Genomic DNA, 25,374 nt, shown 5'->3' on the forward strand with positions numbered 1-25,374 from the left:
TGTTCCTAAAGAAGATGGACTACCTGCCAAGTCATGATAGAATTAATCTAAATCTTTCTTATGGGTGTAACACAGTGATGAAAATAGTTACCGTAAGAGATACTCTAAAAAAATAAATACCCCTGGTGGCTCAAATGGTAAAGAATATTATACATGAACTTAAACTACAGGAGCAGCCATACCAATAAGATGTATGAGAAGGCCACAGCCGTTGTCTCAAAGGCTCATGAATTTCATCAGCAACTGATTAGTTCAAATTCTTAATTAAGATGTAATCTATATTGTTTTTTAAGTAGCTAAGTCTCAGTTTCCTCATCTGTAAAACTGAAATAATAATAGGTATTTTCTAAGACTGTTTTGAGGATTACATTCACCTTTATATATACATATATATGTATATACACATATATACAGGACACAATAATAGGGCAGGCATCTGATAAAAGTAGCAATTATAATTCAAGAGTAATCAAGTCATTTTAACACAGCATTGTAGGTATTAAAACAAAAATATGTACAATGTACTATCAATGTTAGTTGCTCAATCATGTCTGACTGCTTGTGACCCCATGGTGAACCCATAGCCAGTAACCTGCCAGGCTCCTCGGTCCACGGAATCCTCCAGACAAGAATACGGGAGTGGGTTGCCATTCCCTTCTTCAGGGAATCTTCCCAACTCAGGGATCAAACTAAGATCTCCCACATTGCAGGCATATTCTTTACTATCTGAGCCACCAGGGAAGCCTTATAGTGATATATAGAAGACAACTTGCTCTGCCTGAAGTGGGAACAACTTCCCGAGGGGGTTACAAAGGAGCAAAACCTAGGACTCCAAGGATATGCAGAAACTGTCAGGTGGCCAAAGTGAGAAATAGTAGGTAGAATCATCGAAGGAAGGAAGAGAAAGCATAGAAACCAGGAAGTGGAGTCAAGGTCAGAATCATGCAGGAGCTTAAAAATGTGCTAAATTAGATCCCTCAAACTTTTTTATCATGGGACCCCTTTCACTCCTGAAAATTGTTGAGAATATCAAAGAGCTTTTATTTATGCTGGTTATATCAATTGATATTTACCATCTTGGATATTGAATGAAGAAAATTTAAAAATATTTATAAATTCATTTTAAAAATAATTTCATAACATGCAGGCATAATGTGTTTATGAAAAATAACAATGTCTTCCAAAAATAAAAAAAAACTTAGCAAGAAGAGTATCATTGTTTTACATTTCTGCACATCTCCATAAAAGTCTCCTTAAAAGGCTTATTAGAAGACAAGTAGATTGTCATATTTCTGCATTTAATCTGTTTCTATATCATATCTTATGAATCCTCTGTATACCCATAAGACAAATAAGAGTTCAAAAGGCAAATCATGTTATTATTAAAATTATTATGTGAAGGTTTAACTTCACAGACTTCCTTAACAGCATCTTGAGGATCCCAACAGCTCCCCACTTTGAGGGGTTCCAGAACCACACTTTGAAAATCATGATATTACACAAACGTATTTTAAAGGGTGGCAAATGAAGGTGATTTGCAGACGACCATAAAAACAAAGTCCATAAACCAAGTGGTTTAGCTTCTAAGTCTATGAAATCTGGGCTTCAATAGAATTAGAATTAGAATGGGCTTCCCTGGTGGCTCAGAGAGTAAAGAATCTGCCTGCAGTGAAGGAGACCTGGGTTCTATCCCTGGGTGGGGAAAATCCCCTGGAGAAGGGAATGGCTACCCACTTCAGTATTCTCGCCTGGAAAATTTCATGGATAGAGGAATCTGGCAGGCTACAGTGAATGGGGTTGCAAAGAGTCAGATATGACTGAGCAACTAGCACTTTCACTTTCAAGACTTATAGAGACAATTAACCAATATCCTATTATTGAATGTAAATACAGAATCAACTCTATAGACTTTCCTCCAGGTAATCATGGAACTGTAAGGATGGAAAAAAGTGCCTCTGCAAGTATAAAACAGATTATACAGACAAGTCAATAGTAAAATCTACTGAATAGTTACATAATTGAGATTAGGACACAGCTCTACTTCATTACAATAATTACGGTAAGATGTTAGAAAGTATTCCTAAGGGTCAGCTCTCTTTCCTGAAGAGCTATAAAAATAAAGTGGATATCTACATATTTAGAACAGTATAAAAAAATATTCCTTTCTAGACTTAAGAGTCCTTGAGTGTTTTTATCCCATTGAAATGGTCTCTGACACATCTGACATTTCCCCGTTTTTAATCCGTTTCTACTTCATGAACACTTTTCTACTTCATGAACCAATAACTGATATAAACCTCTCCATTGACAGTTCCTCTTTGTTTTTTCCTTAATCCTTCTGTTTTCAGTGTTTTGGTTCCAAATCCAGCCCCCACACTTATTGCTTCATCAGTTTCATCCACTGTTCCCTGTATTTTTCCATACACCTATAAGTCAGTTTACATTTTGAAATTCAAAAATATAATTAAATGTTGTACATTCTTGTGCATTATAAAGATAACTGCAATTCAAACTATGAATAAACTGAAAAAGAAGGGAAACACAATAGTTTCAAATGACCAAAAAAAAAAAAGTTGAAATAGACATTTGCCCATTACTTTGCCGGCAAAAGCATTTAAGCTATTTCAATACTTTATATTCTGCTTGTATCATCAACCACCCACTTCTTCTCTTGCAATCTATAAACCTTGGGTTTGGGAAAACAATGCTAAATCAAAACTTGTCCTGGGTGAATAAATATAAGTGACTTGGTAAAGATACCCCAAAATAAAAAGGTGATAAAGAAGGCTTTTTTCTTTTAGAAAAAAAAAATCAAGGAAGAGAGTTTAACTCTTGTATAATAATATAGTCAGTTGAAGCTTTCTAAATCAACCAAGGACTGTAGCTAAGCAACATGATTCTTCACTGTGCTCAAAAAAGGGGGCTGCCAAGCATCAGTAGCCTCATTTCTCACTGAAAGCTTTGACAAGTTTCCACCATATTTTATATAATTGTAGCACAGGGAGTGCCAGATTAGATCTGATTTGCTGTCATGATGGGATTTTTTTCCTCATAAGCTAATGATGCAAAGCTATATTTAACCCCTAAAAAGTCACCCCCCCCCCAGGCACTCACTGTATATTCTGATTGCCTCTCATATCTAGAATTGGACAAGTAGCAATTTTTCTGCTACTGGAAATGACAAAAGCAAAGGTTTAATAGGTTGAGATATTTTCTTCTCTGATTGACTCATTATAAATTTAGCTACATACTCCAAATCTGTTCAGTAACTTCATATTTCATCAGATGTTCTCTCACCGCATTGAAAAGATCAAGAAATCTAGTCCTTTGAGCTCATATCTATTGCTGTATGTAAGACAATCTCCTTGCCCCAGCCTATTCTAGCCAAGTTGCATATGCTGCATATATATGTGCCTATCTTTAAGCTCAGTCCCACTCTAACCTCTGATCACAGAGAACTCTGGGAGTATTTTAAGTGTTTATCTTCAGCAATAGAGTTTACTTACATATAATGATCTCCTTGGCATCCCAGTACCCAGTGAGTTGCAATCCTTCATATTCACACTTGTTTCATTTCTACATTCTGATTGGTATTCTGATTCCCTGCTAGGAAGAAGAGGGTCCCTTTCCTTCACATCTGCCCTCTTAATTGATGTCCAGACAATGCGTACAGTCTTTACCAACTTATATCTAAGGAAAGAAGAAAGTGAAGTCACTCAGTCGTGTCCAACTCTTTGCAACCCCGTGGACTGTAGCTTGCCAGGCTCCTCTGTCCATGGTATTTTCCAGGTTAGAATACTGGAGTGGGTTGCCATTTCCTTTTCCAGGGGATCTTCCCAACCCAGGGATCGAACCCAGGTCTTAGGCAGACTCTTTATCGTCTGAGCCACCAGGGAAACCCTTTATATCTGTATCTATGGACATGGATCTTATCCCTTGAGTTCAATTTCAAACTGGACATTCCTATCACCACAAGTCACTGCCATACATTGAAACAAGAATACCACCACTAGAAAGAAACTTATGCTGCTGCCATTCACACACCTACATGATGGAAGGCCTTGTGTATGGATCCCAATCCAAATTTCCATGTGAGCTTTCCATACCCTCTCAGAAATCTGTTTTGGCCACCTGAGAGCTAGATCACTTCTTCTTGATTGGTATACTTCTAACCAATTATTTATGCAAATTCTACCATGCCCCTTGGCTGAACCCCCAGGAGTAACACCACAAGACTAACAGTATCAGCCCATGGGCCATTACCACTCAGTGATTCTCTTTCCAAACAGCCATATGTCACCCATCGTACCTTCCTAGAGTTTAACTTTCTAAAATAACACTTACGAGTTTTATGACCCTAGTCAAGTTACTTAAACCACTTTAAGTCTTAATTTTCTCATCTAGAAAACAGGAATAACAGTAATAGGCAACTCACAGAGTAAGTAAGTATGAAACGGATGTCTTATTTTTTATTTTTAAATAATTATTTTCCTACACAGAGATCAAAAAACAAACTTGTATCAAAGGGATGCTTCACTTCTGGTGTCTAATAGACTCTTCAGACTTGGGCTGAATAAAATTTAATTACTAGCAAATATTATGAAAATTGCCTTTACCTACACTACTCATAAAAGATTTTATGAATAAGATCTTGTTAACAGTTGTTTTTTTTGTTTTTAATTTTAGGTAGTCCATAAAGTTGATAAAGTAGAAAGCTATAGATCAAGATTTAATGTTTTTATAGCTCAAGCAGACAGATAAAGAGATAGATTGAGAGAAAGAGTCTGTTCACCTTAAACAGACAGGATGTGCTCCCTCTTTGTAAATTCTAAAGCAGATACTTCAAAGGTCCCAACATTAGATCAACAAGTTCAAAAAGGCTGGTAATGCAATCCAGTGACATGGAATATATACAAAAGAGCACTATTCAGAAGCAGATACCGAATATCATGACCTTATCATAGTGGAAAAATGGATTTATCTTCTACTCTATGGTACCTGGTATCTGATTCCTTCATAAGAAAAAGATGCAATTTAGAGGAAAAAATGATACTCCTCTTATGCCTCCTTTCTGGTTCACATTATTCCAGATTCACAATCTAAAGTCAACTAAACGTGATTTGGCTTTTCCGTCTCACTTCAATCAGAATGTATTAGTCCTGCATAACCGTTACCAAAGTGCTTAATAAGTAAGTAGAAATCAAATCCCATAAGCTAGCTTGAATGAAGGTGACAATAATGAACAACCATTTGCTTTATTATTTTCACAGAGCAAAATAAGAAAATCTGGAGTTTGGCAGGCACGATCACATGTGGTATGAGAATTCAAGGTATTTCCAATGCAAGGGTAGGCAGAGCTTTGCTTTTGGATGGAAATACCTTTCAGTGGTTTCCTTTACAGTATACTAGACATATAAAATCTTAGGGCTGCAAAGATACTTAAGAGGCACCTACTTCAACTATACAGCTAATGGTGCATGAAATTTTTATGAGCCCTGCAAAATTCCTCCCTCCTTCCCTCTCTCTACCCCCACTTTCCCCTGGCCACAAGATGGCAACAGCCACTGGTGACCCCTTGCTCTGTTGTTGGAAACATCTTTCTCTGAACAAGAGAGCAAGCTCTGAACAAGAATTTGAAAAAGGATAGATACATGTATATGTATAACTGAATCACTTTGCTGTACACCTGAAACTAACACACTATTGTTAATCAACTATACTCCAAGATAAAGTAAAAAGTTAAAAAATAAAATTAAAAAAGAGAGACCTAGTTTTCCTTTAGCTGACTTGTTAAGCATCTTAGTACAGTTATTTTGAAATAATATTTCCTAGCCCTAGTTTTTGAACAATACAGAATATCTAGTCCAAATAACTCTCAGGAGCATAGTGAAAACTCTGAAAATATAATCAGTTTTCTATTAATTTTAGAAAGGACTATATAACGAAATCAAACAAGTTAGGTCTTCAAACAACTTCAAAAAGAAATGGGGAGTTATACAGCAGTGGTATGGCCTCTTTTGATTAAACCTAGTAAAACAGCCATATTTGCCTGAATCAGAAGACAACTAGCCTAAAAGAAATACTTAGAAGCATACTGACAGCAGTCTTCAAATATCTGTGTGTTTGTTATGAAGAAAAAAAAAGTTTAACTTTATTTTGAGCAATTCCATGGGGAGAAACCAAAAGCAGTAACTCTATACTATAAGGAGGCCATCTACGCACAGAGTGGGCAGCCTCTATTAATTCAGTAAATGTGTCAGGCACTGTGCTAGGCACCAGTGAACAGCTCATCACTACCCTACATCCAAGGAGAAGAGTGGGATTTCACGTCATCACATTTTATATTGGTAATCAGAGAAAACAGAATCGGTACTACAAACACAATGGAAATGTAAATATCTAGAAGATTATCAGCATTTACTTTTTTCCATTTACTAGAAGACTTTTTACAGTTTTCAGTGTAAAATAATGGCATTAAAAAGTTGGCTGATTTCTCATTATTAATTTTCAATTAAGTTAATACAGCAGATTATATGGCTGATTACATTAGCCAAAATTCATTTCAAATTGTCCTTAAATGTCCCTTAGTGAATTTAAGGAAAATGATTCACCCACATAAGGAAATTCCGGGATTTGAAAGGTTTCAATAATTTGTGTGGCTTGACTGCACTGTAAGCTAGGCCATATTCAAAAGCCTGGCGTGTCCACTACACTGTCCAGTATCCAGTAGTTGCATGTGGCTATTTTATTTTTCAAATCAGGATAATGAGGCCAAGGACCTGAATTCTTACTTTTATTTAGTGATTTCCAATATAGGCATATGAAGCTTGTGGCTATCATATTGAACAGGACAGTTCTAGAGACAGGTGAATGATAATACTCATAATGCAGAACTTTTCTAAAGTATTACCTTTTGTATTTGACCATCCAAGGGGATTTACAGAGTATATTATTTTAAATTGCAAAATATTTACAATTCTTCATAATATTAGTAAGATGGTGTGTGACCTGGAAAAACTTTTCCCACACAAAGATTTTCTGATTGTCTCAAAGTGAACTACTTATTTCTGAACGTGAAGATTATTCATCACTCTTTACAAAAAAAGGCAAGTGTTCTAAATTTGCTGTCCTGCTCAATGATGACAAGTGGATGTCAGTAGTGTGTATGCAGCAGGTACTTTTTAAAATATATAAGCTCTTCCTTCAAAGTAAATGTGACATTTTAATAATCCGTGAGAAAGCCTTTTGAAGTGAGCATTTTGAAAATGGATTTGGAAATGTTTTCAGTGTTACATGGTTTTTGTTGTCAAAAACTATAAATACTCACATAGCCATACAGTTTAAACTTGGAAATAAAATTTCCTAATCTATTTGAAAATATTCCCCATGAATGTCTGAGTGGGTTCTTAATCTATTCTTTTAAAATATTAAAATGCCCAGCTTTCCAATTAGTTTTCAGGGACCAATTGACATCAGGTAAAATGAAAAACTGCTAGCTGTATTTCTGAAAAAAAAAAAAAAAAAAAAAAACCTTTGCAAAATTGGAAACTGAAAAATGAACACTGTTATTTAGCAAATACAGTCAACAATTTACTTCTTCAATGTGGACTGACATATCCTTCTGAGGCATATTTTCAACTATGACAGACATTAAAACTAAGTATAAAAATAAACTGAACTGAGAGACCTCTGAATCACTGCACTGCTAAGTATTAAACTAAGACTTTTTAAAATTTTAAATGATGAAGCATAATAAATCATAACACTATCACTGAAAAATTTTCAAAAATTGTAACCAGATATATTTGGAGAAGGAAATGACAACCCACTCCAGTCTTCTTGCCCAGAGAATCCCCATGGACAGAGAAGCCTGTCCATGGGGTCACAAAGAGTTGGACACAACTGAGTAACTAACAACAATATTTAATATTATAAAATATAATCTACATTAAAACAATGTTTCATTTTTATCTCAACCCAATTAAGTCTTCTTATAACATACAAAATATATTACAAAAGATGCATATACTATACAGATTAAAAAACATACAAATACTATTTGTGAATGCTTAAAGCATTTTTACTAATAGAATATAATCAAAAAGTTTCAAGGTCACTGTTCCATACTTCAAATAGTGACTTTAAAAAATCCTCTAAAGGAAACAAGCAAAAGAAAACCTTTAAAACAAAAATAGCAATTTATGCCAATGTTTTTAATAAACTATTTTGTAGGAGAGGATTCTGTGTACCCAAATGAAACAATGATATGAAATAGGTCAAGAATTATTTAAATGGCCACGGAAAACATGATCGAGTCCAGGTAGCAGTGATCTGGATCAGTTATAAAAATGGCCAAAATAATCCTGGAATCTGGTTCAACTCAGAGTGTCAACTGAGATCTCATTTTACTATGCTCTTCAAAAAGCACTTATTGCCTCCTAAATTCAGTAACAACCCAAACTTGTTGAGAAATCATTTTCCTCACAAACCATCCCATGCCTTCCTAAAATGCTCTTGAAGCTTCTGTCACTGGTTACATACTACTTATTTGTTTCCAATATCAGACTCTGTATTTAGTTTAAGATACCTCAGAGGCTGAAAAGTCAACACACTGGAAAAAAAAAATTTTTTTTAAGTGAAAAGCTTGCCTCAATTACAACTTAGAAATTTGTTACTCCCTGTGGTATTTACAAGAGAAGAATGTTAAACACTGGTAAAAAATAAAACCCACAGTAAACATGATGCAAGTCTCTGTTTCTAATGATGTGGATTTTCATAGACAGGCCCCTGTTTTGTTGTTTAATCATTAAAGTCGTGTCCAACTCTTTGTGACCCCATGGACTGTAGCCCACCAGGCTCCTCTGTCCATGGGATTTCCCAGGCAAAAATACTAGAATGGGTTACCATTTCCTTCTGCAGGGGATCCTCCTGACCCAGGAATCAAAACCACATCTCTTATGTCTCCTACACTGGCAGCTAAGTTCTTTACCACTGAGTCACCTGGGCAGCCCATACAGATATCTCTTACAAATACCAATCATGTTAAGTACATCCCAAAACAAGTCAGTTTACACAATGATCCTTGGGTCTGTAACAGATTTGTGACAAGGAACGAAAGAGAGTCAGTACAGATGAAAAACACCCTGAACACGAGCTTTGTTTCAGTTTTACCAAGCAGTAAAAACATCAGTAGAAGCCAGTTCCTAGTCTCCAATTCACATCACTACAGAGAAGGAACTGAAAGACTATCGTTACTCCTGAGTCTGAGAATGTGGTGTAGACCAGCAGCAGTGCCTACAGTGACCAATACCAACTCCAGAACCTGACAGAAGCCCCACAGAAAGATGTGACGAGTTCCAGTCCAGCCCTGTGTCCATCAGACTACACACCAGAGGCTGCCAACCTAGGACGCCAAGATCTCCTACTCCCAACACTAGGACCTCAGCAAGTGAGGGGGTCAAGGGATCCAGAGTTTAAGTCAAACAGGCACTTTGTAGATTCAGTGTTTGTTGATGTTATTTTTTGATCACTGAACCTTTGTACAATATTGTCAAATGAGATTCACTGAACTGTTGGTTGTCTTACAGGGTGAGTTTTTCATTTTTTTCCTATAGGAACTGAATAAATACAATGCTGCCATATATAAAGCCAAAAGTTACACATTTTACCCTAATCTCTGTTTACCAGAACAAAAGATAATATTTTATCTTGAAATAATTTAGTTTATTTGACAGCTTTAAAAAGACACAACCCACAGAAAATTGATAAGCCTGATATAATGAAAATAAATCAATCTTCTAAAAAGCCATCCAATAAGACCACCTAATCAAATAAACAGATGTGCTATAAGGAAAAAGAAAACTACATCAAGATTATTAGAGGCAAGCAACAACTGTAACAGACTGATAAGCAAATATCTCCTTGTTTCTGGACAGACTGCTGATTGAACCACCCAGGAACACCACTGAAACAAGGCTATACAGAAATAAGCACACACAGATCAATATCCATAATCTGACACTCATGCAGAAACAAATTCCACCCTGGCTAAAAGACAAAGCTATGAAGCGCTATGCCACGGGCATGGAGACAATAATCAGGTTAAAAGATATTTACCAAATCACTGAAATTCATATGTTTAGAAATGCCAGAACCATCCAAAGGGAAGTGGGAACTCGGAAAAGTTCAAATCCATAAGAAAAATAGCGAGCGGAGGTGAAAAGAGCATCCGGACCTCTGTGACTTGACAAGACAGAAATACTTCATTTACATAATAAGTTCCCAATTGGGAAGAAGGGAATGATGGCAATCAGGGTAGGGTGGAGGGTGGGCTATGTGGAAGTATATCGAGATGTGGGAGTCAGGGTGTGTGGGTTACTGAGTAAGTGGGGGTCGTGGGAACATGTTGGGACTATGTGATGGGCTTAGAGAGATATAGGGGACTATGCGGGTTCCTAGGGAGATTAGGGGGTGAGAGGGTTGAGGGATATTGCGGTGGGAAGAACAGAGGGCAGGTAAAGGTGTGTGTGGAATGTAGGGGGGATGTGTGGAACTGTGGAAGATTATTTGGGTCATGGTGGGCTACAGGGAAATGTGGCAAAAATTCAAATTGAAGATGTAGATTACTACATTTACAGGAATATCCCCTATTTTAAATAAATCATGCTGACTTTCCTCATAAATTCATGGACTCAAAGTAGAGACAGCTGAAGTATTTAAGGTCAGGAGTTTTAGTGTACATTTGTTTTAGAGCATTTGGGGACTTGAGAAATAAGATTACTAAAAATGAAATAATGATGTCATCACATGTCACCTCTGAAATTACAGAATATCAGTTGATACTAACTAAAAAGGACACAAGCACCCAAATACCCATAGCAGCATTATTTACAATAGCCAAGATATGGAAACAACCTAAGTGTCCATCCACAAATGAATGGACAAAGAAGGTGTGGCATATATTACATATATGTATATACAGGCTTCCTCGATGGCTCAAGCAGTAAAGAATCCCCTGGAGGAGGGCACAGCAACCCACTCCAGTATTCCTGCCTGGAGAATCCCATGGATAGAGGAGCCTGGTGGGCTATAGTCCATAGGGTTGCAAAGAGTAGGATATGACTGAAGTGACTGAGCACACCCAAACTCACAATGGAATACTACTCAGCCATAAAAAGAATGAAACGTTGCCATCTGCAGCAACGTGGATGGACTTGGAGGGCATTATGCTAAGTGTAGTTGCTCAGAGAAAGACAAATACTCTATATTACTTAAATGTAGAATCTAAAAAATGCAACAAACTAGTGATTATAGTAAAAAAAAAAAAAAAAAAGCAAACTCACAGATTCAGAGAACAAACTAGTGATTATCAGTGAGGAGAGGGAATGAGGGGAGGGGCAATATGGGGGTAGAGGAAAAAAGGGTTATTATGGGATTATATGAAATCATCTGTGTTAAACTTGACAATTGTAAAGCACCACAGAATTTAAAGACTCTTTCATTCAATTAAAAAAAAATTTTTTTAAAGAAGACAAGTGACAGTCTTATTTCCAGACGTATGATTTCTCTGCCTGTTCCTTGCCAACTGGAGTTTCATGAAATTAAGTACAGACAGGAATTGAACATTGCAAAAAACACACCAAATACACACATCTCCTTTCCAGTTTCCTGCAAACAGTTTTCTCCTTCTTCTCAGTATCTCCTGGCTATACTTTCTCTATTGCTTTTCTGACAGATGGCAGGGTGTCTAAACGAATAGCATCAATGTTTCAAAAAGCATCATATTCCATAAAATGTGCATAATTTGGTTGACCCCTATTGGGATGGTTTCTCACTTCATGGCTATTTTAATTTCTAGCTCATTTTGAACAATAGGGTCAGACTTTGACTAAAGCCAAACTTCAGACATAATTTTAGTTTCAGCCTTCTCTTAGTCCCTAAATGAATAGTTATTCTGCACAAATTTCATTTTCTACTCCTCTTTCAGTTCATTTGGCAACAGTCAGGCGTGCATAACAGATTTTTTCCCCCAGTAAGATACTTCTTGTTCACTTACACACACAAATACAATCTACTCAGAAGTAATATATTTCTGAGCTTCTGATTTCAGAGAATTTTATCTCCATTTTCTTACCTCTGAATTATTAAGGTGACATTTGTGAGTTCCTGAAAACCAGCCATCACTTGAACATTGGTCAATGTCCACCTTCTGAAGATTTATGTCTACTTTCATGACACCCCTTAAAACAGAGAAAGACAAAAAGGACAAATTAATCTGAGCCTTTACAATTTCTAATTCCGTGTTCTAACCTAAAAATCAGACAAATCAGCACAAGAATGCACTAAAATTCTCCAAATTGCCCACTCATACTCATCTAAAGTGTGCCAGTGTAGGTAGGGATAATAGAACAGAAACAGCAAGTCATTAGTTTTGTGTAAGCACCAAAGGCGGGCTCTGTACTGTTCTCTGTTTCAGCTCCCTGTATAATGCCTGGCATATACTAGCTGTTCAATAAGTATTTGTTGATTGGCTAACCTCCAGACAGAATCACTCTGGACATGGTAGCAAAGTGGACTCTGAAATAATACTTGCTCCCAATACCTCTTTTGTCAAAATAAATTTTTTTAAAAGCCCTTATCTCATTTCTTTCTACTTCTACTCCCCAATGCAGGGCCAGGGATGGGAAGTTTGGGGCAAGGGAGGAGGAGGAAATGAGTTAAGAGGAGGAGATAAGATCGGAAAAAAAGCATCTCTTTCCTCAAATTCCTTGTATTATAGTTTTTCTAGCTACAAAACATACACATAAAATAACAAAACAAATGTAAAAGTTATACAGCCAACAGTTTTTTAATTTAAAATATTATTTAAAAACATCAATGATTACATTGTGCCAAACTAAATCACCTCTCAGAAAAGGAATATGGTACAATAGCTAATTCAGGAAGCCTAATACCACATGTTACAACTCATTTTTCTCATCTGTTTTCTCCTTTTAAACTACTGTGAAATTTTCTGACAGAGTTGCTTAATGTCTTTTGGGCTTCATCTAGAGTGAATAAATCATTTACTTTTTAAGGCTGTTTCCATTCTTTTCATATTAACCTGTAAAGTATGTACTACACTACCTAGTACTACCATGCTTAAAAACAGAGGCACAGCAAAACCTGATATCAGTTTTTAGTTATCCAGACAACCCAGAGTATGTGTAAGTTCATTTTTCAGAGGATCACTCAAAGGATGATGCAAAAATTTATCATAAAATCTTAAGAGAAATAGCCCCAGTTTGCAAAATACTACCGCTGTGGACTATAATCCCATAAAACAAAAACTATACATGCAATAAAGAGCTAAATTTCCAAGTAGTGAAAGTGAGTCGCTCAGTCATGTCCGACTCTTTGCAACCCCATGGACTGTACAGTCCATGGAATTCTCCAGGCCGGAATACTGGAGTGGTAGACTTTCTCTTCTCCTAACGCCTTAAAACCATTTGCTCTTTCAACACATATTTATTGTCTGGTATATATACATATCAAGATAAGAGATGCCACGGTCTCTCCCAAGAAACCTCAAAGGTTTAAAATGTCTTTAAAAGTATCAGAATATTTCATAGAGAATGGATGCTAAATTCTGGGGAATGTGGAAAGTTAACACTTGGGATACAACAGGCATTCTATAAACACTGGTTGACTTGCTGTCTTCATCAATCAGGACTTCACATAAAATTGTGTTCCACATATTCATGCCAATCAGGAAAGCCCACTCCAGGCTCTACTTAGATCTTTTGAAAACAATATATTCAGCTTTTCATTCATTTAATAAATTACTTATCTAGCATCTACTATGGGCCAAAATTATTCTTGGCCTCTGACATTACTAAGCTGAAAAAAAAAAAAAGTTCCTGCCTTCACGAAGTTTAACTCTAGTCAGACAAATAATAAACCATGGCTATAATAAATAACTATTCTTCCTCAGAAAATTTCATGAATAGAGGAGCCGGATGCTGAGCACATACATAATAAATAAGTAAATTACACTTAGTAATACAAACTAAAAAGTGAGATGGAGGGAAAAAACTACCTTCAAGTAGGTAAGGGGGATGGACGGGAGTACAGAGAAGGTTAAGATTTTTTCAAAGGGTGGTCAGGATAGGCCTCACTGAAGTAAGATTTCTAACTCGCTGGTTCAAGGTACAATTACGGGCACTTTTGTATCCACACACTAAGTTACCAGTCATCTTCTTCTATGACATAAAATTTCCCACTGAACTATGCCCGCTACATTTTTATATTCTTGAACAGCTTAGGAATGTAAGTAGCAAACCAATAAAAATATACATTTCTATTCCACAAGTTTTCTTCCACTAACCGCTACACTTTAGTCGCAAGATAGTGAAGATCTCAAAACCCTCCAGAGCTGGCTTAGGAACAAGGGCTAATTAGGGATTCCAGAAGGATGCAATTACCTCTGGTCCCTTCCCTGAGAAATCTGGTTTAAGAAACTGGTATCTTAAGGGCTAGAGTTTTCCGCCTTTTTTTTTTTTTTTTTTTTTTTATTCCACATTCCTACACGAGAAGCAAAAAGTCGCTGTAGTCTTGAAACCCAGTTCACAATGCTCCCAGGGCTCAGTGCAAAACCACCAAAGGTAATGAGCCATGTGCTTACCAGCTGGGAAATCAATGCTGACTCATCTTCATTAGTACCTGGGCCTTGGCGCCTGGGGAGCTACAAAGCCCTCGGGAAGGCACCGACACTTCCTGCAGGGGAAGTGGAAGTCTGCGAGACTAACTTGGAAGAGAAAGCTCTCCGAGTGGCGAAAATCATGCAGCCAAGTGCAAGCTGCTGCTGCTGCTAAGTCACTTCAGTCGTGTCCGACTCTCTGTGACCCCATAGACGGCAGCCCACTAGGCTCCAGTGCAAGGAGACGCTCAAAAACTAAAAGCCTCACGCATGCGCGCTGGCAGGGCTTGGGCCTGGGAAGACCCACGCCAAGCCTGCGTGCTGCTCCCCTAACCTCTCTCTTCTGCGGCTGAAGTGCTGCTACCGCATCCGGTGAGCCGGCACCACTGGGAAGCGCTGAGGGCCCGGAAGTGGCTGATGTTTGGTGGGTTGAAGACTGGAAGACAAGGGCCAAAAAGAGACTGGTAAGTGGTCTCCAGAGAATGGAAAATATAGCAGATAACGTTCCCCAAATCTTTGGGTGCTTAGCTGACCTGCAGACTAGCATTTTTCTCTCCTTGTTTCTTTGACTTCTACAAGGCCTCAAGGTCAAAACAAGATTCATCCGCCAACCAGGTTTGGAATTTCCTTAACGTTCTCTGTGTATGGGCTTCAGTCCTTACAGTTACCTGGTAGATAACTTGTTTGTTATGAAACTCATCCCCCAAATCAAAACAATTTGTCAAATTCCTTAAATTCTACTCCCTCCAGGTACCTTGACCCTTCCCCTCCATTTCTGCTAATCCTGCCTCGTTCAGGCCTTCTTCATCTCTCATGGAGCTAAAAAATTTCTGTAACAGTTTACTTATTTGGCCCTGTCTGGCATTGCTCCAATGAAGGTCTCGATTTGTAGGCCGTTCTTTAAGAAAGGTTTAGCGTCCTTCTTTAAGAAACAAGTACAAAATCATTAATATTTATTTTAATCACAATATGACCCTTTGGCCTTACGTGTTTGTGTTACTACTGCTGAATGGGTAGTAATTTCATTACTAGAAGGCTTTTCTATACCAGGATGGCTAGTGATAACTGAGACGTGACTACAAACTAATTTAGTATGTATTGTTAAACAATTCAGAACTTCTGCTTAACCAATTTCCAAAAATGCCCACAGCCCAGGGAAAATGTAATGGGGGGAAAACTGTAGTAGAAAGAGACCATTTAGTTATATCTTCCTTTTGCAAATTTTACAAAAAAAATAGCAGTTGACCACAAAACTCATTGTTAGTGCTTGATCCAGGACCTTAGAAATTTCCCCATGCAAGCACGGGGCCCTAAAGCTTAAGCATCAAATGCTGCTAAATCAATATTTCCCACTCTCCTGAAGAATGAAATCCAGGTTCCTTGGTATAACATTATATCCAGGCCCCTCTTGTTTCTGACTTCTCCATTCACTCACTCACATACATTCTTTGTTCTAAACAATTCAGAATTACTCTGAGGGGTCATAAGTAATTCATGTTATCTCAGAAAATCATTCTTTTATAGTTACCTTTATACCTGAAGTCCTTTTGCCTAAGCTGTACTCTCCTTATTGTAGCCTCTATCTGGCTCTTTTCTAAAACCATATATATAAACTACAAGTCTCATTTAGAAACTACTTCTCTATTCTCCACGTGATATACTATGCTTACCTTCTTCATACCATTAGTACTTTCTGTTATAATATTTGGTTTTTAATGATTGTTTTTCCCATGGGCAAAATTTCCATTGTCTGTGTCTTTTTAATATTTTCCCTCAGCTCCTAAATCAGCCACCCCAAAGAGTAACCCTGGAAAATGGCAGATGCTAGAGAGATGCAAATAGTGGCTTAAAAAAACCATGACCAAAAAGGGAGAGAGAGAGTGAAAACCTGAGCAAACAGAAAACTATCATGGACTGCTATGGGCTAATGAATGGAAAGGAAAACTGGATAGGTTGACAGAAAGTTTTGAAATTCTGCTTTTGTTTCTTCACCATCTCACCTTGGGCAATATTTTTCCTTTTCCATCAATACAAAAATTGACAGTAACATCCCATTAGTCAACATTGAAGGGGAATCAGGGCAGAAGTTCAGTCAAAATTAAAGAGTTGATAAAAACCAGATGCTGGTAGACCAGCTGCCCTCAGTGGTTTACTCCACACAATAGATGATCAGAATAAGGTCTGGTGCCTAACAGGGGTTACTTACATAACAAAAACCTAAAACTTACGGCTCTGGCTTTGGGTCCAGGCAGAGGCAGAAGCTGGAAAGGCCTTAAAAGAAATGGTTAAAGCCAGAACATGGTTTAAAGGACAATGTAGGAATGATACTGGAGACAAAAAAAAAAAAAAAGCAACCTTTGTTGTATAATAGTTGGAAGTTTGGCAAAGCTGTTACCTGCGAGCAAATGAACTTGTGGATATGGCCAAGGAATGTTATAAGTGAAATGCAGAGAGTACTGTCTGGCTTTTTCCAGCTGACTGTGATGGAATGCAAGGAGAAAAACATGAACTAAAGAAGAGCTGCTTGTTTTCTGTTTTTTTCCTTTTTAATTTTTTTTAATTGTGAAATAAATATAATAAAACATACTGTCGTAACCATGTTTAAGTGTAGGTTAGTAGTGAAACTGTCAGTCGCTCAGTCATGTCCGATTCGTTGTGACCCCATGGACTGCAGCCTACCAGGCTCCTCTGTTCGTGGAATTCTCCTGGCAAGAATACTGGACTGGCTAACTATTCCCTCCTCCAGAGGATCTTCCCAAACCAGGAATCAAACCAAGGCCTCCCACATTGTAGACAGATTCTTTACCAGTAAAGATTCATTTGCCGCAGGTTCTGAGCCACCAGGGAAGCCCACATTTAGTAGTATTAAGTATGTCATATTGTTCTGCAAATGATCTCCAGAACTCTTTTCATCTTGCAGAACTGCAATTCTGAATCCATTAAACACCTCCCCTTGAGTGTGAGCTTAACTTAGTGATTCATTTAGAATGAAGTATGGAAAATGAAAAATAGTAACTTTAGAATGGACAAACCTGAGAAACACCACACTAAGTGACCAAGGTTAACATCACCAGTAAAAAGACATATTGATACTATGTACTCTGTGGTATAATGCAGTGAGAAGGGCATTTTCCCTCTGTTGTTTTTTAGACAAGTTTGTTGTCTAAGAAACTTTTTGTTTCATTAGACAAGTTCAAATTAAGGGATATTCAACAAAATACTTTACCAGCACACTTCAGAAGTGTCAATTGGTAGTTGATAACGTAAGAGAATATGGTTTAAAGGCAAGAAATGACTGAGAAACTCACAGATTGGAGAAGACTAAGGAAATATGAAAAGCAAGGAACTATGAGGAAAATATTGAGGAAATATGAAAAGCAAGTGATATATTAGTTTGCAAGGGCTGCCATAACAAAGTACCCAGACTGGATGGCTTAAACAACAGAAATTTATTTTCTTATAATTCTGGAATCTAAAAGTCCAGGAGCAAGGTGTCAGTTGGTTTCTTTTGAGGCCTCTCTCCTTGACTTGTAGATGGCTGTCATCTCTCTGTGTCTTCATATGATCTTTGTGTGTTCTTGTGTCCTAATTTCTTCTTATGAAGACACAAACATCTTGGATTAGGGCCCATCCTAACAAGATCATTTTAACCTTAATTATCTCTTTTAAGATGTTGTCTCAAAATACAGTCACATTCTGAGGTGCTGAGGGTTAGGATTTCCATGTGTGAATTTTGGGGAAACATAATTCAGTTTATAAGATATGATAACCTATTTGGATCCTGGAAGAGAAATAGAACATTAGTGGAAAAACTGAGGAAATAAGAATAAAATCTGTAACTTAAGTAATAGTGTTGTACTAATATGAGTTTCTTAATTTTGATCATTTCATGGAAGATGTTAATGTTATAGGAAGTTTGATGAAGCGTATGCACCTAGGTAAGGTAATGGAAACTTTATTATCTTTGCTAATCTTCTAAAGTCTAAAAATATTTCAAAATAGTAAAAATTTTTAGTTATAAAAAAACTAAATTTCTTTGATAAAATAAATGGAGACTCAAGAATTAAAGAGAAAATATGCAAATAAGAAATATGCAAATAAATGCAGAATGAATAGATACAAAGGAATTAAAAAAAAAAAACTATGTTAAAGACTTTATGTGGATCACAACAAACTGAGGAAAATTCTTTAAGAGTTGGAAATACCAAACCACCTTACTTGCCTCCTGAGAAACCTGTATGCAGGTCAAGAAGCTACAGTTAGAACTGGACATGGAACAATGGACTGGTTCAAAATTGGGAAAGGAGTATATCAAAGCTGTACATTGTCACCCTGCTTATTTAACTTATTTGCAGAGAACATCATGCGAAAGCCAGCCTGGATGAAATACAAGCTGAAATCAAGATTGCCGGGAGAAATACCAACAACCTCAGATATGCAGATGAAACTACCCTTATGGCCGAAAGCGAAGAGGAACTAATGAGCCTCTTGATAAAGGTGAAAGAGGAGAGTAGAAAAGCTGGCTTAAAACTCAACATTCAAAAAACAAAGATCATGGCATCTGGTCCCATCACTCCATGGCAAATAGATGGGAAAACAATGGAAACACTGACAGACTTTTGCGGAGGGGGCTCCAAAATCACTGCAGATGGTGACTGCAGCCATGAAATTAAAAGACGCTTGCTCCTTGGAAGAAAATCTATGACAAACATAGCCAACATATTGAAAAGCAAAGACATTCCTTTGCCAACAAAGGTCCATCTAGTCAAAACTATGGTTTTTCCAGTAGTCATGTATGGATGTGAGAGTTGGATCATAAAGAAGTGCTGAAGAATTGATGCTTTCAAACTGTGGTGTTGGAGAAGACTCTTGCCTGCCTTGGATTGCAAGGAGATCAAACCAGTCAATCCTAAAGAAAATCAACTTAGAATATACACTGGATGGACAGATGCTGAAGCTGAAGTTCCAGTACTTTGGCCATCTGATTCGAAAAGCCTACTCATTGGAAAAGACCCTGATGCTGGGAAAGAATGAAGGTAGGAGAAGGGGACAACAGAGAATGAGATAGTTGGATGGCATCACCAACTCAGTGGACATAAGTTTGAGCAAACTCCAGGAGATGGTGAAGGACAGGGAAGCCTGGTGTGCTGCAGTCCATGGGGTCGCAAAGAGTAGGACACAACTGAATGACTAAACAACACCACCGCTAATTATTTTCTAAAAGTTACCTGAAAGATGACAGTTAAAAGTTCTAACACCTGATATTTTTTTAGTGGTATACTAGAAATTGAAGGAAATGCTTAAGTTAGTAAAATTTGCCTCTATCAACTCTATACTTTGAAGGAAAACATTTTCTTTTAAGATGTTCTCTTGAATCAAAAATGTTTGTTATCACTGATGCTGTTTAACATAGTTACTGAAAGTCACAACCAATTCAAGAATTCTAGGGAAAAAATGATACATAAAGATCTGAAGAGAAAAGAGTAAACTGTCATTATTTGTAGATGATATGATCCTTTATTTAGCAGTAAAATCAACAGACAAATATGAGAACAATAAGAAAGTTCAGTAAAGTTGGTAGATACCAGATCAGTGTTCAAAAATCTGTATATACACCAACAATTTCCAACAAAAAGTTATAACTAAAAATATTCCATTTAAAATAGGACAGAACCCATTATGTTAGTAGTTAACTTAATCAAGAATACACAAAACTTTTATGGGGAAAATTTGAAACTCTAATGAAGGATGAAATAGATGATCTGAATAATGGAAAGACATCACATGCTCTCAGGGAATAATTTACTAAAAATGTCAATTCTCATCAAATAGAGCTATAAATTTTATGCAAAACCAATCAAAATTCTATATAGTTTTTTTTTTAGAAACTTAACAGCTTTCTTTAAGTAGAAAAATAGAAGCTGTGAAAAGGGGAAAGAGGGAGGCTTTAGGCTTTGCCAAATCAAATATTGAGACGTACTACCCAACCATGGAAATAAAACATAATAGTACATACTTCCCTGGTGGCTCAGATGGTAAAGCATCTGTCTACAATGCGGGAGACCTGGGTTCGATCCCTGGGTCAGGAAGATCCCCTGGAGAAGGAAATGGCAATCCACTCCAGTACTATTGCCTGGAAAATCCCATGGACAGAGGAGCCTGGTAGGCTACAGTCCATGGGGTTGCAAAGAGTCGGACACGACTGAGCGACTTCACTTTCACTTTCTTTCACAGTACTGACTAGGGACAGACAACACACAGGGGAAGCAGTGAAACAAAATAGACAACTCAGAGACATACATATGCACATAAGACACTTGTATGTATGATAAAGGCTGATAGGAGTAGAAACCTGGCTCAATAAATAGATTAAAATAACTGGATCCCTACCAAATACCATGTGCAAAGGTGAACTCCCAGTGTTAAAGATCCAATTGTAAAAGGTAAAACTTTAAAGTAATTAGTTGATTATAAGAGAATAATTTTGAGGCAAGACATTGAAAGACCTCATAAATAAAACCAAGAAGCATAAACTGTAAGGTAAAATTTTGATTAAGTAAATAACATCAAAAATGTTTAAAAATTCCACTCAAGGGGAAATATTATGGTCAAAGTTACCTGAAAGATAACAGATTGGGCAATATTGCACTGTCTAAAGTTGACAAGGAAATAATATCTAGAATCTCTTGAAATATAACAAAAGTATAGAAATCACAATAGGAAACAGGCAAAGGCTATAAGCAAGCAGTTCAATAAAGAGCAAGCCCAACAAGTTTACAAGCACATGAAATGATACTTAAGTTAATCAGTAATCAGAGAAATGCAAACTAAAACAATAGTGAGATGTCACTTTACATTCATTAAACTAAAACTCAGAAAGTGGTATAATGCCAAATATTGGCAGGAATATGAGGCTATAGGAGCCCTTATGCCTTGCTAGTGGGTATGTAGACTGATGCGGCTTGTCTAGTGAGCAATCTTGCAATATTTTGTAAAATGACATTTACCCCTCCTTGTGACCCAGAAATCCTACAGGAAATCCTTCAGTGCAGGAAATTCTCACACAGGTCCCTAATGGGGTATATAAGCTTACCACAATGTCATTGTAATGGCAAGGAACCGAAGACAATCTGTCCATCCCTGAAACTGGACAATTTCTACATACTATGCAGCAATAGAGTACTAGGCAGCAGTAGGGAAATAGACTGGTTGTATACATAGCAGCAGGAAGAGATTTTAAAAACAGAATTGTATAAATAAAAAGTAAGCAAAATAATGAGAAATATAGAAATCATTTAACTAAAATGACTTGTGCATAAATAGTACATGAATCGAAGAGCACATATCACAGGTTCATTGCTAATGGGGTAGGATCAAGGAAAAGAGACTTTTAAAGGGGACAAAGAGCAATTTCCTTTCTGTTTCCATATAACTGTAGAAGACTTTAGATTCGTCTTTCAGTCATCTTTGGGTTACTTCCTCATTTGGGGCTTCTCGTCCTCAGAAATGCCCACACAGTGATCTCTAATCATATAGCTCAAACCCATCACTACAAGAAGTACAGAAGAATCAAGAACACAGTCTGATCGCCTCTAGAGTATCTTGAAGAACTTGACGACAGTCTGTCTCAAAGCAAGAAAATGTTCTCCTCCCCAACACTACTTTGCAGCTGACATGTCCAGAGAAGCTTGCCAAAACTTTATATAGTGACAAATGTCTTCCATCTGTCTGGCTTCTTGTTCTTGGAAGGCTTTTTGGTAATCAGGTCACACCTTCCTTGGGAAGATCTGTATATTTTTTGTGGAGAAAATAAGTTTTGTTTTAAAAAAAGAGAAAGGACCAATAAATATAAAACGAAGTAAGGTCAATCAGAATGTCAGTTCTTCACCCACAAGTATACAGTCTTTGTATTTTGGGACTCTTGAAGATGATCCTTTTTCAAAGTTAAGTCCAGCACACATCTTAAAAGTGCTAGGGTTTAAGAGTTTGATAATAGATGATTGTCCTCCTGAAAAATATATTTTGAGTTTGCTGCTTTCCCAAAAGTAGCTGACTAATGTCTTATTTTACAGTTTTCCTTTACTGGAATAATTTTGAGATACATTCTGTTTCAATTTTAAATGACAAGAGGACAGTTTATTTTTCAAACACATCAAGTCTTCCTTATATGACCTCTTTGAATATGACCATTTCTAAATGGGGTGGAAACTCCCTTGTCAAGAAAACCAGTACAAAGAGATCACCTGTATTGACCCATTTTATTCAAATAACTATTCTATAAAAGAGCAAATATTTTTATTCATTTTAGATGAGGAAAATAGAGTTCCGAAAAGTTATATAATATGTCCAAAGACACTTTTTTTAATTGCTAGGAAAGAAAAATTAAGAACAAAGTGTATTATGTCAGAGAAAATAAATATCTAATGTGAACACTAATCCATCTTAAAATATATAATAACAATTTTATACCTTGAGTTTCCTGGGGACTTCATTAAACAAGACATTTATGTTAGTGCTTGGCTACACTATCTAAGTGAAAATGTTCTTTTTTGTTAGTAATTTTTTAAGTCATTAAATTTCTTTTTTCTGTTGGTTCTTACTCATATTTTCTTACCAACTTTTTTCTGTTGGTTCATACTCATACTCTTACTCATAGCTCTTCAAGTCAAATTTTCCATCTGATAATGTGGAGTTTTTTATTCTAAATGACTTTTTTCAAGATCCTACTATTTTATAAAAATATTTTATAGTGTTATACAAAAGGTACAAGCCAGCCATTCGTAGTAAGTTTTCAGAGAAAGATAGCATGTGCCAATTCTTTTGATTTAGAAATAATAACTAAGTAAGCCTATAAAGTACATTTAAAATATTCCCATTGGAATTTAAATAAAGTACTTTGGTGGTTAGATAGCCAACTATGAACTAAATATAGGGCTTACTTGTATGCTTTGAATCATGTGTTTTTAGTTATTATTTATTGGGTGCTTATTGTGCATTAGATATTATCTATACACACTTAAAACATCCTCATTGAACTTGTTATATGACTGATACTATTCTCCCTAATTTATATTACAACTATATATGGTCATTATCATTCTCCCTAAATAATGGTTGAGAAATTTGGGACACAAAGAGGTGAAATAGTATACCTAAGACACAAACCAAATGAGCAAAAGAACTGAATATGATGTCCATATCTTTAGGTATAAAGGTAATAAAACCAATCAGAAGACCTAAGTTTGAGTTCTTATTCAAGTTGGTGAATTGAACATTTTTCTCTACCTCATCCCTCCACATCCAACTGTAATGACAGTAAATAAATACAAGATGGAATGAGAAGAAGTAGTAGACCAAAGATTTGACATAATTCTCTGGGATCCTACTGATGATCAGCTGGAGTGTTGGCAGCCAAGCCCAGGACATGCTCAGGAGAAGGCTTGAACAGAGACGGAAACTGCTCTTTAAGCAGAATTTCCAGAAAGGTTTTAAGCTCAAAGTCAATAGGTTTCAAGAGTGAAAGTAGAAAATGAAGCAGATATCAAGGTAATAAAGGATTTCAAGTTGGCACATCCTCTCCTTGTGTGCGGTGATGGCACTTATTCTCAAGCTAAAAACAAAGATCTGTTCTATAAAGAGCTTGAAAGAAATGTCTAGAAAGAAACTTCTAAATGGTTATCAGTTCTCCGAGAGTAAAGATCTGCAGTGACCCAGAGACTATGCACTTCCTTCTCAGGCATCCAAAAGTAAATGCTGAAAGACTGACAGTCATGGGGAGGTATACTGAGGAACTCTACCTGTACACCAGCCACAGGAATCCATGCCATCTACCTATGTATGTTAACCTAGTCCCTTGGTCATAAAACTGTGACTGACAAGGATCATATTTGAGATGAATTGGTAGTATAAAGGAAAAGAATTGGTATGAACAAGCAAAATAACGGAACCTATAACAAATAGCAATAGTTCACAGAACAGAATATAATCAATAGATATTTTAATTAATATTCTCAAAGAGAGTTAAGAAAATAAACATACAATTATGAAAAAAGAAACAATCAGAGCAAGAAAGAGTTCATGGAAAGTAAGAGACTGCCAAATTAAAACTAATTTTTCCAAAAGGTTAAAAAAAAAAAAAAATCTTCTAGAATGTAAAGTTAAAAAAAGATGGAAGATGAGAGAAAAGTCAAGAAATATAGGGATCAATCCAGAAAGATGAATGAAAGTGAAAGTAAAAGAAAGATTAATACCTTACTATAGAAGGTCCAGAAAGAGAAAATGGATAGCAAAAAGTAGTTTTAAGCCATTATAAAAGAAAATTACCGAGTGGAAAAGTCTAGAAGGGCCAACTAAATGGTGAGGTTGATGAATAAAAAGAATCACATCTAAACACATCATCATGAATATTCAGAACCCCAAGGAAAAAGAGAAGATCTTAAAAGTTTCCATGAAGAGAAAAAAAGATTACTTACAAAGATATAATAAATCAGGTTAACATCAAGTTTTTCACCAGCAACAACAAATGCTAAAAATATATAACCATATCTTTAAAATTCTGAGAGCAAAATGACTTTGAACCTATAATTCTGTATTCAGACTATCAATCATGCATGAAGACAAAGACACTTTCAGACATGGGAAGACTTAGAAATTTTATCTTACACAGATTCTTTCTGAAAAAGTATTTGAAATTGGGC

General features: G+C 36.5%; 1 protein-coding gene across 2 annotated transcripts in view; it reads right to left on the reverse strand.

The window, feature by feature from the left end:
- GPR158 (G protein-coupled receptor 158) overlaps positions 1-25,374 on the reverse strand; it is a 302,630-nt gene that overhangs the window by 256,296 nt on the left and 20,960 nt on the right. For both annotated transcript variants that reach the window (XM_044928140.2, XM_006075956.4), the window contains exon 2: positions 12,134-12,239. In XM_044928140.2, coding sequence (XP_044784075.2) covers positions 12,134-12,239 — 106 coding nt within the window. The remainder of the gene's footprint in view (positions 1-12,133; positions 12,240-25,374) is intronic.

The sequence above is a fragment of the Bubalus bubalis genome, chromosome 14 (genome assembly GCF_019923935.1).
Source record: "Bubalus bubalis isolate 160015118507 breed Murrah chromosome 14, NDDB_SH_1, whole genome shotgun sequence".
NCBI lineage: Eukaryota > Metazoa > Chordata > Mammalia > Artiodactyla > Bovidae > Bubalus > Bubalus bubalis.